The 15,487-nt window shown below is 35.7% G+C and overlaps 2 protein-coding genes across 2 annotated transcripts; both read left to right on the top strand.

Annotated features, from left to right (window-relative positions):
• Positions 1 to 719: 719 nt before the first annotated feature.
• LOC128225717 (heat shock 70 kDa protein 12B-like) lies at positions 720 to 1,076 on the top strand. Its single transcript, XM_052935624.1, has one exon. The coding sequence runs from the start codon at positions 720 to 722 to the stop codon at positions 1,074 to 1,076; it is 357 nt and encodes a 118-aa protein (XP_052791584.1).
• Positions 787 to 11,765, top strand: LOC128227702 (heat shock 70 kDa protein 12A-like). The gene is made up of 11 exons (XM_052938472.1): positions 787 to 1,304; positions 1,497 to 1,596; positions 1,766 to 1,934; positions 2,090 to 2,224; positions 3,757 to 4,269; positions 7,618 to 7,967; positions 8,335 to 8,453; positions 8,680 to 8,779; positions 9,041 to 9,194; positions 9,862 to 9,996; positions 10,281 to 11,765. The coding sequence occupies exons 1-11, from the start codon at positions 1,207 to 1,209 to the stop codon at positions 11,228 to 11,230; spliced, it is 2,823 nt and encodes a 940-aa protein (XP_052794432.1). The 5' UTR covers positions 787 to 1,206; the 3' UTR covers positions 11,231 to 11,765.
• The last annotated feature ends 3,722 nt before the right edge of the window (positions 11,766 to 15,487 follow it).

Raw genomic sequence — 15,487 nt, forward strand, 5'->3', positions numbered from 1 at the left:
GGCACACATGAGGATTTTACAAGAAACAGGAGCGATATTCATAAAATTCTTTTCATTTTCCTAATTTTATTATCTCTTTATTCCTATGAAATAAATTTTTTAAAGAATTTCCAAAATACATTATTTCTATTGACCTTATTTAGAAAAAAACGTACTTTAATGTTAAAAACACTTATACGTTTCTTTTCATTTGACTTTAAGAAATTGACTTAAGTTAGGAAATTACTTAAAAGTTTTTTGGAAACCGCCCTTGGCACTTAACTAAGGTCACACGTAGAGTTTAATCATAATAAAATTCACGATACATACACAACGAGTAATTGTGGTCGGTTCAGGACTGTAAGATAATCATGCGCGGAGATTTTCAAATAACATTCCACATGGCACACATTGAGGTGTCAACCGCTAGACCCTTGTAACTGCTTTGTCCGTCAGGGGTGTGTCATACGCTCATTCCCATAATAATAAGTGTCCTACGCAATGATGACGTTGATAACGTGTTATTGGTATTATTCAACACAGGTAAAATGATTCATTAGGAATCCCCAATACTCATAAACGTCAGTTTATTAAATAGCTCACACACACACACGCACGCACGCACGCACGCACGCACGCACGCACGCACGCACGCACGTACGCACGCACGCACGCACGCACGCACGCACGCACGCACGCACACACACACACACACACACATATAATTTTACATTTCAGAAATGGCTGCCAGGAAATCTTCGTCCGTGAAATCAAAGTCCAGCAAGCTAGTTGTAGCAGCGATTGAAATCGGCACGACATTTTCTGGATATGCTTTTGCTTTTAAACATGATGTTGAGACAGACCCGCCGAAGATAAATGTCATTCCAGCATGGATCGCCGGTGGTCAGCGTATCTCATTGGAAACGCCGACTGTTTTGTTGCTTGACCCTGAACAAAACTTTGAGGCTTTTGGTTTTGATGCTGAAAACAAATATGCTGAACTTGCCGCTGACGATGAGCACGAGGGATACTTCTACTTCCGGAGGTTTAAGATGAAGCTGTACAACTCCACAGTAAGTGTACACTTTCAAAGGTAAAATGTAGTAATGGATTTGATCCTATTTGATGACAGTCTTCTTTGCTGTCGTTGCATGACGGAATAGTTCATATGTAGGGTGTCATGAACAATATATCCACAATTTCTAGAACATTGACCATGACACAACGATGGAAGATGAGCAGGGGAAGAAAATGAATGCTGTAAAAGTGTTCAGCATCTGTATCAAATACCTCATGGGGCACGTTATGAAGACCATTAAACACAGGTACTTTAGTTACTTTGCAAAGAGTTGAAAAACAGTCAAATAAGCATAATCTTGGTCGTGTCAATACCTTAAAACAGTGTTGAAGAGAATCCACTAAATTGCTAAAATAAACTTGCCAACTTGTAAGCGTAATTGAACTTGGTCGATAGATATACTTGTTTGAAATGCTTTTGGTTTAACTGCTTTTGCAAGGGTGACAGTTATATCTAAGAAAGACGTCGACTGGGTACTGCCTGTACCAGCTATATGGAATGACAGCTCGAAACAGTTCATGATAGAGGCCGCCGAAATGGTAAATGTTTGAGTATTATTCAGAAAAAGCGTTTATCTGAAGGAAAAAGTTAATGTATACGTATTATTATCTTAAGTAAATATGTCAAATTTATGCTAACAAATTGTATAATAAAATGATATAGAACACGTATTTGACGTATTTTGACTTGCTTATTACAATACTTTAGGCTGGCATCAAGAAAGACTCATTAACCATTGCAACGGAGCCGGAAGCTGCCTCTCTCTTTTGCATGCATCTTCCTATTGAGCAGCTAAACATGACCGGAGCTTCTTTGTCCCAGTCCCAAATGTCACCTTTCTCAACTGGTCAACACTATATGGTGGTCAATGCTGGAGGTTGGTTCAGTTTTGGGTTCAACTGTTGTGAAATAACTTTTTAGATATTTCGCCACAAAACATGAAGCAAAACTTGTCTACTGAGATTGGCCCTGAAAGTATATGTGATCATGTAGATTTACTGATTTACTGATGTATTTACGTGTCGTTTCTAGGTGTTACAGTGGATATCAACGTTATCGAGTTGGTGGGAGAAGGACAACTGAAGGTGCTTAACATGAACAGTGGCGGGCCTTGGGGAGAATCTCGTGTTGACGAAGCATTCCAAGATTTCGTGAGGAAACTTGTTGGTACGTTATTAAATAAATATACTTTTTGTGCGCATGAATTTAGTTCTCATAGTTTTAATTTAATTGCTATATGTATTGGTTTCAAGAAACTGGATTTTGTTTGGTTGTATTTCTTGCTTCTGTTTATATCCAACTGAATTATGCGTAAACCTTACAGATGAGCCAAGCGCGACACCGACTCGAAATTTAATATTTTAAAGTATAATTGCATGCATTTAAGTATGACATTTGAAAACAGCAACTTCAAGCAAAAAGTTACTCTAAGATCATTTAACCCATTTAAGCATGGACAAACAAGGTTATCGATGGAAACAGTGTATGTTCTCCGACAAGGTATCTCAGAAACTCTTTGAACGAATTACTGCGCGTCATGACTGTTGTGTTTCAATGTAGGTATGTAATAAAGACACTTAAGTTTCACTACATTTATTCTACAAGTGTATAACATGTGAGTTTATCAATAATCTGAATCATACTGCCTCTCTGATACTTCTAGGGGTTCCACCTTGGTGTCTTAGCAGGGCGGTTACTCATTTTCATTTGCATATAGAGGCGCGGAGCTTCTATGCTCACAACATTACAATGACATCAGCAAAATAGCATTTGGTAAAATGCACAAAACAGTTTGTTTAACGATAAATGTAATGGAATTTGAAAGTAAATAAAGTATGGAATATATATGATCTATCACGAGTTGCCATTTATTAAACAATTTTATTCAACTAGTACATGCAATATGTAAATAAGCGAACCTTACTTACCTTTTTTTGAGGAGACAAAAATGTAAACTGGTATGAATGTATTTGTAAAATATGATGACGAGTGTCAGATTCCTTTAATCACATGTTGTTGTTTTCAGTAAAAAGTAGCAAAAGCGACCTACCTGTTTCACTGTTCTAGTGATGAGCCGAATACCACAAAGTATTGTCATGTCCCCACTACATGCGTTGCAGATATGTAGTACCCAGAAAAAATTAAAACCACACATTCATCCGATCGGTATAATTTTGTTTATAAGTTGAATGGATACTAAGAGGATATCCAGTGAAAATTTCTACAACAACCCTCTACGTTAATCGAAAGTTGCTTTCTTTTAGATTGTAAAGTCACATTCATGGTGTTATTCCCTGTTAAAGTACTTTATCGAACATCTTTAAAAATGTTTTTCAGGAAGTAAAGACGAAACACAACATTTACCTCTTACGATTTAAAAGAATGTTTCGACTGTGCAAAAAAAACTTCATCATCAATACAAAATGAGAAATAAATTTATAACTTGCAAGAATATTGCCAATCAAGAAATTACGTTTGCCAATTCATTTGTTTTCAACACATGTGTATTAGAAGAGAATGTGATGTTTTTATTACAGAAACAGTGTAAAGCATGTGATACAAAGTATAAAACATGTGTTTCTGGATGAGTGGAACTATTCTTCCCTCAGCATAACTCGTCTCAGGATTTCACACCGATAATATGAACTTTACTTATAACATCTATTAAAGGAACTTCAATCGCAATGTCTTTATTTCAGGAAATCTAGTTTTTGACGAGTTCAAGAAGACATGTGTTGAAGATTTTGATCAACTACAAAGGCAATCCGAAACAAAGAAACGTCGCGACACGAAGGGGAAAGAAACGATCAATATTCCGGTTGCTTTGATAGAAATTTATAATAGTAAAACAAAGAAAACCATGGACGAGGCGGTTAAGCAGTTTAAAGGTCATCTGTCTTGGACTGCTGGAAAATTGCGCGTAAATTGCGAATTCGTGAGAGGATGGTTTAAAGACACCTGTGATAATATAGTTAAAAGTGTACGGGATCTATTTCGACAACATGGAATGTTCAGTTGCAAGACCATACTTCTTGTTGGTGGATTTGCGGAGTCATCGGTGCTACAACAAGCTTTTCGAGATAACTTTCCCGACAAGCGGCTCATCGTGCCTGAAGAAGCTGGACTTGCAGTGCTCAAGGGCGCCGTTCTGTTTGGCCATCTCAAACCATATCTTAGCACTGTGCACTGTTCCTCAGATTGTTATTCTGAAGGTAAGTTTAATTTAAACAAAAATGCATTTGTCATTGAAGATATACGACGTATTATAATGCATAGATTTGGTGCCTGGTAGGCTTAAATAAGATAACATGAGTCCATTTTATTTAGTCCTTCAATAATATTGCAGTGATTTTACCTCATGTGGTGACTGCGAAAACAACAGCTTTTATAAATTCACACAGCGGTTACTGCCCATTAACCAACCATACAATAATAGAGGGTAGCAATTTAACATAAACAATATATCACTCAAAAAATGCATGCTCCAGACCTTTAATATTTGGGTATTCACCAAAAGTGTTTAAATTATGCTCCTGGGGTCAAAGATGGACCTGTCCTGGGGGTCTCAGGGTTTTTACATACTTGTATAGAAAAATATTCGAAAACCTTTTTTTAACCGCAATCCCCTCTTGATATTTGGTTTGTAGCCCAATTGTAGTGGTTAGTAACTACCTACATCTATAGAAACCAATAAATTCCTACGCAACCAATGACGTACTTAGCAACCAATATCTTTCATATCAACATTTTACTTACTAAGAACGTATGATTTTCGTAGCGACAATGACGTCCTTGAAAACACTTACCTTTTTAGCATTTAATGACATCCTTAGCAACAAATGATTTTTATCATCGGCATACTACCCTAGCGATAACATTCTTCCTTAGCAATCAATTACTTTCTTAGTAACCACTTACTTCCTGAGTAACCAATTACATCATAAGCAACCAATAACCTCCTTTAAAATCAAACTACCTTAGCAATAACCGTCATCTATAGCAACCAATGACTTCATAAGCCACCAATTACTGCCTGGGCAACCAATTACTTTCTTGAGCAACAATTGACGTATTAAGAGGCGGTTATCGCGAGGTACATTGGTTTGATACCAGGCCCTAAAAATGTCAGCGCCTTATGAGACAGAATGCAACTTTGTTCCTTTTCTTTCCATTAATAAACAATTAAATTTCCTAACATTGACCATGCTCCAGCGCCCAATTTTCTCTGTAATTTGGTACTTAAATTCATTAATTACTTAATATAACTTTTCTTTGGACGTTTGGGGCTGTTGATGGGATTGTTTATCGGTTTAAGAAAGACACACATAAAACAAATACAATTGTGTATTGCTTGGTTCGGATAATATTTCGTTGATGCTTGGTTCACAAAATAGTTTTAGCATCATTTCATCAAGTTACGTACGTTACTGTGGGGACATAAGTTAGGGGATATCTATTGGTATACACAATAGTTTTTATGAAAAGTTCTGTAACGAAATTGCATATAATAAAAACGAAAATTTGCACTCAAAAAATGGACAGTTCCTCCTTGGTATAAACATGTCCGCAGCACATTTAGCCTCGATTCAAATCTTGTGACACACATTCCGAGTAAACTACAAAACTGTTCGGCATAACGAAGGTACCGATTTACAGGGGATATTCGGCGCTGGAACATGGTCAGTGTTAGGATTTTTGTTTTAAATATTGAGAGAAACAAAATTACATACCGTTTTACTGGGCGCTGACATGTTTTAGTGCCTGGTATCAAAACAATGTACCATGTGATTACCGCCTCTGTTTCTAAGCAACCAATGACACATAGAGCAACAGTCGGCTTCCTTAGCAATCACAGTAATCTTTAGCAATGGCAGCTATGGAAACAACTAGCTTGACTTTGCTAGCAATACTCTCGGTTTCCCTAAACATCGACCGACCTCTAAATCAATCATCCATTTATCTGCAACCACTAAATTCCTCAGCAAGAAACAACTATTTTAGCAATCACTGACTCGTTGGTTACTTCAATCATGTAATCGGTTGAGGGTCATTTTGACCGTCTTGTTTAATTTTGTTGTTATTGTTTTGGTGTATGCGAAGGCCAAAATCAATCGTGCAAAATCGGCGTTTCTTGCAAAATAATTGAGATGAACCGAGTTCAAAATGGCGACACCGATCATATCGTTTGCCGGCTCCGATTCGGCATTTCATCTTTTTTCTCGCCATTATGGAAAGAGTGAGGTTGAGTTCTCAAAAAAAATAACATACATCCCATGGCCAACATTTATGACATTTAATATTTTCGCAACATTTATTACATAAAATAAAGATGTTTTGATACATGCAGATCTAGTCTGTCGTTGTAGTTTAAGTTTCTGGAAGGACTTAACAGTGTGCCTCTAAACACACACCGTAATTGTAAGTGAAGTATGATAATACACCAGTCTGTTATAACCACGGCCCCCAAGGTCCGGGGAATAGCGGGGACTCTGAATTACGGTCCAGCCAATCCCTAGTAAAATCCCCGCAAGGGACAAGCTGCTGGTAAAATTCCCGCCAAATGCCCACCGCACGCCGGGGAACGGCAAGGCCAATTCCTCGCTATTTTCTGCGCGAAAACAAAACCGACGCATTCACTCGGCACTTCGGGGCTACCTGAAAGGTAAAAAAGCCCATTTCCCCCGCTATCCCTGGTATACCCCCGGACCTTGGGGGTGGGGGGGGCGTGGTTGACTTGTGCATAAAGAATACTAAATTGGCAACAAGATGACATGTTTGCTAACCTAATTCTTTAACCATAATTTTAAGGGGCACAATATAGGTTGATGCAGAACACTTTAAAGGTGCTGTCTCACGTATGATAAAATAGCGTAAAACAAAAAAGAAAATGGCCGAAAACTGACATAAACTTGGCATCGATGTGTACAATGCATTGAAACTTACTAACTGAAGTACAACATAGTTTACAATTTTTTTAAGTTTAGCTGTTATTTCGTATTTTTCCATTAAAAAGATTACTGGGTATGTCTACCAGGTAGAATTTATTCCTTATGCGTGATTGGCTAGTCGGTGTTATCACGTGATATTACCGAGGTAGGTGTATAGCTTAATTATGTCACGCGATCAGAGTAAGCCTTTGTAGCTCAGTGAGTACGACGCTGGACTACAATTTTGGCGACACGGGTTCGAACCCGGTCTCCGACACATTTGTTTTTACATTTTGTTACTGTTTTTACAATTATGATATCAAAGCATAACCCATTCTATTAGATAATTGTCCTGAGATTCGTTACAGAAAAAAATAATTTTGGTGCCAATACGTGAGACAGTCCCTTTAATGCATCATTATGTTTTACTTATTCTACTTTAATGATTAACGCAAAAATCCATATGATTTGTGTACAGACACAAACGTCATTAAAGTATATTCAGTTAAATATAATACTGTATTAAATAATGAAATAGTAATACAATACATAAATAAACAGTTCTGAACAGTAGCTCGCGATAAGAATATTTAAATTATCTTAATTCTGATAATTCTTAATTTCAAATTACAGATAAGGAAAAGAGTACCAAACCAGTTCAAACGATAATTGTTGCTGCAATAGACTTCGGATCGGCGTTCTCAGGATACGCCTTTGCAGTAAGAGATGATTTGAAAATTGACAGTGAGAATCCAAAAATCAGCACTGGGACGGGGTTTGTGAGTGGACAAATGATTTCCCATAAAACTCCCACAGTGCTTTTGCTTAACCCAGACAAGTCATTTGCGGCGTTTGGGTATGCAGCAGAAGAAAAGTACAGTACATTGTTTGAAGATGACAGGGAACAAAAAACCTCAAGCCACAGATCTTACTACTACTTCCGGCGCTTGAAGATGAGGCTGTATAGCCCCGACAGGCCTATGGTGTGTTTAAAAAGTGGTTATATAGGTGTATGTCTGTTGTTAGAAGGATAAAACAAATGTATATGATTATATTTTATGTCAAAAAAGGTGTGTAAGCTTGTTCATGCATAAATACAAAGTTTTATTGTTTATGCTTTCACAACTTAAATATGTACCGAATTGCAAAATCTACGAAAAAAACATAGGGTAAAATACTAGCTTTGGCTATACCAATTCAACATTAAAACGGATTGATAAGTGTATATCTACTCGTGCATGTATATATACATCAAATGATAAAACAACTTTGTTTACACAATTCAATTTATCCAGCATTTTAACACACCAGTTAATAATAAATGAACATGTTGGTTGATTGCATTTACAGACGTTGAGCAGAGATGTTGAAATTCAGGACGAGCATGGGAAGAGAATGAAGGCAATTGATGTCTTCAGCATCTGCATCAAACATTTAGCAACTGAGTTTATGAAGCTGGGAAGAAACAGGTAAAATGATAGCTGTCAAACTAACTTAGGAAAGCTATACAATATTATTTTTTAATGCTATATATTTCTTACATTTTCACTTACCAGGTTGCATAATTATCTCCTAGCGGTATGCAAAATGACACCTTTAATAATTTGCCACAGGTTCAGGTTAATTTATATATAACAATTCAAGTGTCATTTTAGTATTTCTACGTTATTTGATTAAATTGTTGATTCTCTCTAGGTTACCAGATTTGACCGAAGACGATGTCCATTGGGTGTTGACAGTTCCTGCCATTTGGTCTGACAGTTCAAAGCAGTTCATGCGAGTCGCAGCTGAGCTAGTAAGCACGTTTAGTAACAACCTTGTTTTCAGCTAACTGTATTTCTATCACCCTATCTTTCATATTGAATGGCATTATTTTATGTTGCTTAGGGATCATTAAATACGAATCTCACTTAAGCCTGTGCTATGATTGAGTCGTTGACAGAGTGGCAAGTTTCATTATTTTCCATAATTGATTGTTTTAGTCAAATTCATACTTAGGATTAAGGGTTTGAGCTTTCGCAGAATCGACCTTTCAGAATGTATTTTACAAATATAGGCTGGGCTAGATGGAAATCGCCTTACAATAGCTCTTGAACCAGAGGCAGCATCGCTGTTCTGTATGCGTGTGCCGATCAAGAGCCAAGTAGAAGCGTCCGCAACAGTGTCACAGTTTCAAGAAGGGACTAAGTACATGGTAGTTGATGCAGGAGGTAGGTTTATTGGTATCGAACTTAGTGGGAAATGTCTGCAAATTATTTTATTGAAATAGTTTACAATACATATACTATATATCATATATAAACGCTTCTAAACCACCAATGGATTTGAATATTGATTGCGTTAAAATTTGATTATTAATATTTTAAATGAAAAACGTATCTGTGAGGAATAAAAAGAATAAAAAATGGGGGAAAAGGTAATAAGACTTACATTAACAAAAAGTGATATACTTGGAAGATTAGCGCTCGAAAGCTGAGTTCAATTTGAGTTTGGTCTTTAATTGTGTTACTAAGCATAAACATGAATACTATAGAGAATGTCTCTCTGTTCATGTTTCAGTCTGTAAGTGTTTAGTATTTGCTAATGTAAATACTCTTTCAAAAAAGACTCCTTTTTATATTTACTAAAGACATGTACACGGACCTTAATTCTTTTTTCGGTTACTTCATTCTTATTAAGCGTACTACAGGAACGGGTTCACGTTTTGTTAGCCATAATGATTCGTTCATCAAAAGAATTGTCATTCGTTTTCACTGTTTGACTTTCAGTACCACTGTTTGCTATTTAAAATCACTTTCCTTGATTTGTCACGTGACTCCGTCTGCGATGTAAATGGTGAACCTTTATCAGTTGCTTTATTTAAGGTTTTATTTCCAGGAGGCACTATAGACGTTATCGTACACGAGATAGTTGGCGATAATAAGCTGAAGGAACTGACGTCGGCCAGCGGAGGGCCATGGGGAGGTACACTGGTTGACAAAGAATTTGATGCCTTCATGGAGACAATTTTCGGTATGTACTGGCATATTGCATTAACAGCAAAGGACATAACATAAATCTAAAGCGTCACGAAATAACATATAATTGCTTCATAAGGTGCCGCTTCTATATCAAGAAAACATTAAGTCTCAGAGTTGTTCAAGGGACTTGTTTAGAAATCAATTTATTAATTTAAAAATTGTGAATTAATTTTAAAAACATCCATCCGCTCCGTTTTGTACTTGATTATGGTGTTCTTTATTTGCTGGTAGGCTTGTTTGTAAGCAATAAAAGTATTCATTAAGTTAATTTTGCAGGCAAAGACTTATATTACCGGTTTAAAAACGAATGTGTAGGCGATTACATTGATCTTCATAGAGAGCTTGAACTTAAAAAGAGGAACGTTAATTCAAACGACGATAGAAAAGAAACCTTCTCATTGCCATTTGCTTTGCTCAAGTTGATGGACAAGGAAATGGATACGTTAGTTGACCAACGGCTGCAAATATACAATGGCGATGTTTCTTTAAAGAATGGAAAACTAAGGATTGCCAGCGAGATAATGAGAGGATGGTTCAAAGAATCCTGTTTGAAAACTACACAGCACTTAAAGAGTATTTTGCAACAAAAAGTATGCGCTGGAACAAACACCATTTTGTTGGTGGGTGGTTATGCCGAGTCCCCAATGTTGCAAAGTGAAATTAAAGATGCATTCAGAGATAAGACAGTCATAATCCCGGATGAAGCCGGCTTAGCCGTATTAAAAGGCGCGGTTCTGTTTGGAAACGACCCTCTAGTTGTAGTATCAAGAATTGCAAGATGCTCCTATGGCATTTGTGTGTTCCGCGATTTTGACCCAAGGATACATGCACAGGAAAAGAAGACAGTAATTGAAGGAAAACTTAAATGCAAGGATATCTTCGCAAAACATGTTCAACGAGGTGACGAGCTTACCGTTGGACAGGCACAGTTGCACCAACGGTATTCTAAATTAGAAGCTGACCAAATCTCGTTTGTCCTGGATATATATACATCCACCAATGCCGATCCAAGATTCGTTGATGATGAGGATTGTACGTACCTTGGATGCCTCGAGATAGAAGTTCCCCCAGAGGACAGCAAAGATAATGGCATCAAAGTTAACATGACGTTTGGGGGAACAGAACTGGAGGTTGAAGCCAGAGATGAAAAATATGGAAAAACGAAAAAAGCTACCTTTGATTTTTTGGTAGACAACCTAAATCCACAGTCAAAGATTGCATTGTAACTCACGCCTTCTTTTCACCCCTGTGTTGTTTATTGGTATTTCAACAGGTTAACGTGTTCTTTTTGTACGACAAGAACTACACTAAAATAGTATTTAAATTAATATTGTGTTTGTCAACGTGTTGCGATGTAAGTTAGAATGATAACATTTTAATCCAGGGTTTTTAGCTTGACAGGACAGTGCCCAAATGAGAGCACCAACTACATTTGTTAATGCCGAATTAAAGGCTAAAGTAAGTGATCACCAAGTAAATGATATGAATAATGTCTAATAAACATCAACATAATAATGCATCCCTGAATTATGAAAATCGTTACACCTCGCTCATACATTGCAAGAGAAGGTTGTTTAAAATAAGTTGAAATGTACTTTCATGTGACTGCTCATACTGCTAAATACTTTCTTGCGACATTGAAAGAGAGGGTTGAAGAATTATGATTTATAATTTATCCAATGTAGGCTTTTTTCCATTAACTGTTCGTCCTTTACCATAAAACTGCAGCCGTCATCTGATATGTTGACCACTTTACTGACAAGAATAAATACACAGGAAAGTGCTGACGACAGAGAAAAAGAAATGGTTAGAAGACCACTGACAAGAAAAATGTTTACCAATATTGTTTAATGTTTGTAACGTACTTTCATGTGATTTTCTGGTACATAATATCTTGTTTTGAATTTGTTCATAAACTATTTTCAATCAGCTTTCTGTGATTTTATCAGCTTATCTTTATATTTAACCAGTAATTTTAAACATATGTAGGTTGTTTAAGTAATTCTATGTTACAGCTCGCGTTTTTATCCGCATAGAAGTGGTTTTGTGTATTAAGACTATAATATGTCTGTTTAGCACGATTGTGGTTGTACACGCATGTAACTTGAAAATATACATTATACAAGACAATTACAATCTTCCACAAATGACATAGCATTCACTACAACTAACATTCTTTTTATATACTGAAATGTTACACCACTTCATGTCGTTTTTACATGTTTGTGTTGTTTCATTCCAAGAGCTGGAAATGTTTTATATTGAAAACCAACACTTGTTCACATGTGATGTTGCGTAGCAAGTACACATCTATTTTAAGCCCTGATGAGCTACAAGAGAAACCGGTCGGCTTATTATAAAGAAAGGGATACCTATTTGATGTTACTCTTTAATTTGATTTTATATACATATGTAAATACATATATATGTAATCAGATGTCTGTAATTTAATTTAGCGTTATCATTATGTTTAATGTATTTTTCAATACAAATTATTTGTCATCTTTTCTAAACTATTCTTGTTTTCTTGTTTTTTTATAGTTGGTGTTCCGCACTAGAAATATGTTTATTAAGTTCATAAGCGTTGTAGGTCGCTAGCGAGTATGATTCATTGTAAGAATGATAACAGTAATTAATCAGACCCAGTGTTTGATAATTTGTCCGGGATATTTAAGATACGTATACAAAATATATTTAGCATGGTTTTAATGAGCCTGTTTTGGGTCTTGAATGTCTGGAAGCTGCGAAGGCTCCGGGCGAAAATATATTTGTTCACGTGAGGTGCGAGTGAAAATACATGAATGAATGTTTGGTTTTTGTTTAATAAATCGGAAAACGTACCAATGTTTAGTAAGTAATATTTTTGTTACATTTTTGCTTTTTATAAGTGAAGTTAATTTACATTAAAAAATGAAAGTTAAGGCATTTTTGATGGATAGCCAATTTCAGAGCATTTTTTGTAACTTAAAGTATTTTTGAATGTCGTGAAAATACTTTGTGAACCTCTATTTGTTATTTAATTGCATTATTTTGATTGTTATTGTGTATATGATGCATGTGTCTTGTATTATTGTATTTCGGTTATTTCAGACAACCATTCCTTTACGTTCCTTTACGAATTGCGTTACGTTGTGTTCCATTACGTTCTGTTATGCTGACTGATCGACTGTATGATTGTATGGAATAAATGTGAGCGAGTATATTAAAACGAGTTCCGGTTAATTATGTGAAAAGAAGATTCCGCAGTGACTTGAAACCGCGATAGTTAGGGTTATTATGCTGCACATTAACGTTTCCCGCTAACAAGTACACCTAGTAGACAGAAATAACGTGTACTATATAATCCATATGTAGTGCGACTTCTCCGTATATGGCCCGACTTCGTATTGGTGCGAGTTAATGTTAGTACGACTTCTATTTTAATCCTTAACCAATTAGGGATGGAGATAATTGTTGACCAGGAGGTTTTTTTTTTAATCACAAAGCGATGTTTTTGAGGCTACCTGATATTGAAGTTTCGCTTTCTAACTTTTTCATCATTTAGACTGTATCAAATTAGGTAAGTTTTCAAGTTATTTTAGTTTCGATTTGTCTAATACCATAGCCGATATATCATATGTATTTTAATCAATTCTTAGCCCTCATGGTTTCTATTGTGTGGTTTATTCTTGGCATTTTGCAAATGCGTGCCATTCTTCTGATTATGATTCATATTTTTCGGAGGAACGTGGTCATGTACCTTAAGCGAAAGAACCGGGTAGTGACGTGAAGATACTTATAAATTCAGGCAACAGGAAATAAATGTTAGTTCCTTACCTTCCATGGTTAAAAGAATTAGTCTTGAAAAAGAAGGAAATGCCATTTTGTATTCAAAAATAAATAATTATTAATTGAACAGTATTACATGTATTTTCATTTCTTTAAATCAGATCATCGTGTATGTATGTGACTGGGGCGGATTGAAGTTTTATTTTACAAGTAACATTTATAGTTAAATTCAGTGACGTTTTTTACTGATTTCTTTTTAATAGCACCATAAATGTTCATAATTATCAACGAGAAGCTAATATAACATAATACCTAAATTCTTTTTTCCAATATAGTTCTTACAATAATTGGAAAATGAATGCCAACTGAGCATTTAATAAAACTGAAAATAAACAGTTGTTGAACCAGTGTTGTCATTAATCTGTATGTTCTTGAAACTTCTTATCGGTGGACATTACTACAGAGAAGTCGTTTCTGGCGGTAAATGGCCATTGGATTGGCCGTGTAAAATAAATTTCTGAGAGTGCCAGAAAACATAGAAAGCATATTACTTGTTAATATATTGGTCATGATGCAATACATGTCATCCAATTTGCAAATGTTGGATTCTTAAAGGTTAATTTCAATAGATAACCTTTTAAAACCGGTGTGGGCGTAAAACTTACTTCCCAGAGCTGATTTTTAGCTCAACTGGCCAAAGGCCAGAATAGTGTATGCGTTGGTGCGGTGTATTTCGTCTGTGCGTCTGTCCGTACGTATGTAAACAATTGCTTATTAATACTGTTAAATAAAGTCTTGTTTTGCGGTTGTGCATAACCTACTTGCAATCAGCTATCTGTGATTTTATCAGCTTATTTTTACATTTAAACAGTAATTTTAAACCCCTAATGTTGTGTTAGTATTTCTATGTTTCAGCCCACAGTTTTAACCACATAGCAGTGGTTTCAAATATTAAGATGTCTGTATAACACGATTATGGTTGTACACGCTCTTTAATTGTAAATATACATTATCACGAACAATTTGTTTTAGAAACTGAAGTGTTACACCTCTTCAGGTGGTCGTTTTTACATATATGTGTTGTTTTACTCCAAGAGCTTGATATGTTTTATATTGAAAACCAATATATTTGTGAAATATTTTTATATGTATGCGCGTATATTCAGTGTTTAAAGCAGCTATAATCCAACTTCGCTTATTTGTTACCTAATTTGCATAATTCATTGGGAAACTGATTTTGGTACTTTTATCGGCTATGTGGACCATCGAAATAAAAATAAATTAATTCTAAGTGGACTCATTTCTTACCACCAAACAACCTCTTCCTTTTCGACCTTTTTTAACAACACAATTATCCTTCATAACACATTGCGATCTGATACTTTGCATTAGCATTTTTCTTTTAATTCATTACATCCATTATTTTAAGACATGATGCTTCTGTATAACGGCTTGGTTTCACCGTTTTCTTTTTCTTTTTTTTATTGACCAGTACATATAACCAGTTTTGGTTCGTACCCGGAAATGTAAAATATCGTTAAATCAAGTAACGTAAGCTTCCTTTCATCGCAGATATCTAATAGGCGCTACGACTGTGAGAGTATCAAAATTAGTAAATTTATGCTCGTCCATGTATTTTGATGTAGATGTGCCTTGAACGGTTTTCATGTAGTTACCATCGAAATATTGATAAATGTTGTGACAAATAAGTGATA

Source organism: Mya arenaria, chromosome 3 (genome assembly GCF_026914265.1).
Source record: "Mya arenaria isolate MELC-2E11 chromosome 3, ASM2691426v1".
Classification (NCBI taxonomy): domain Eukaryota; kingdom Metazoa; phylum Mollusca; class Bivalvia; order Myida; family Myidae; genus Mya; species Mya arenaria.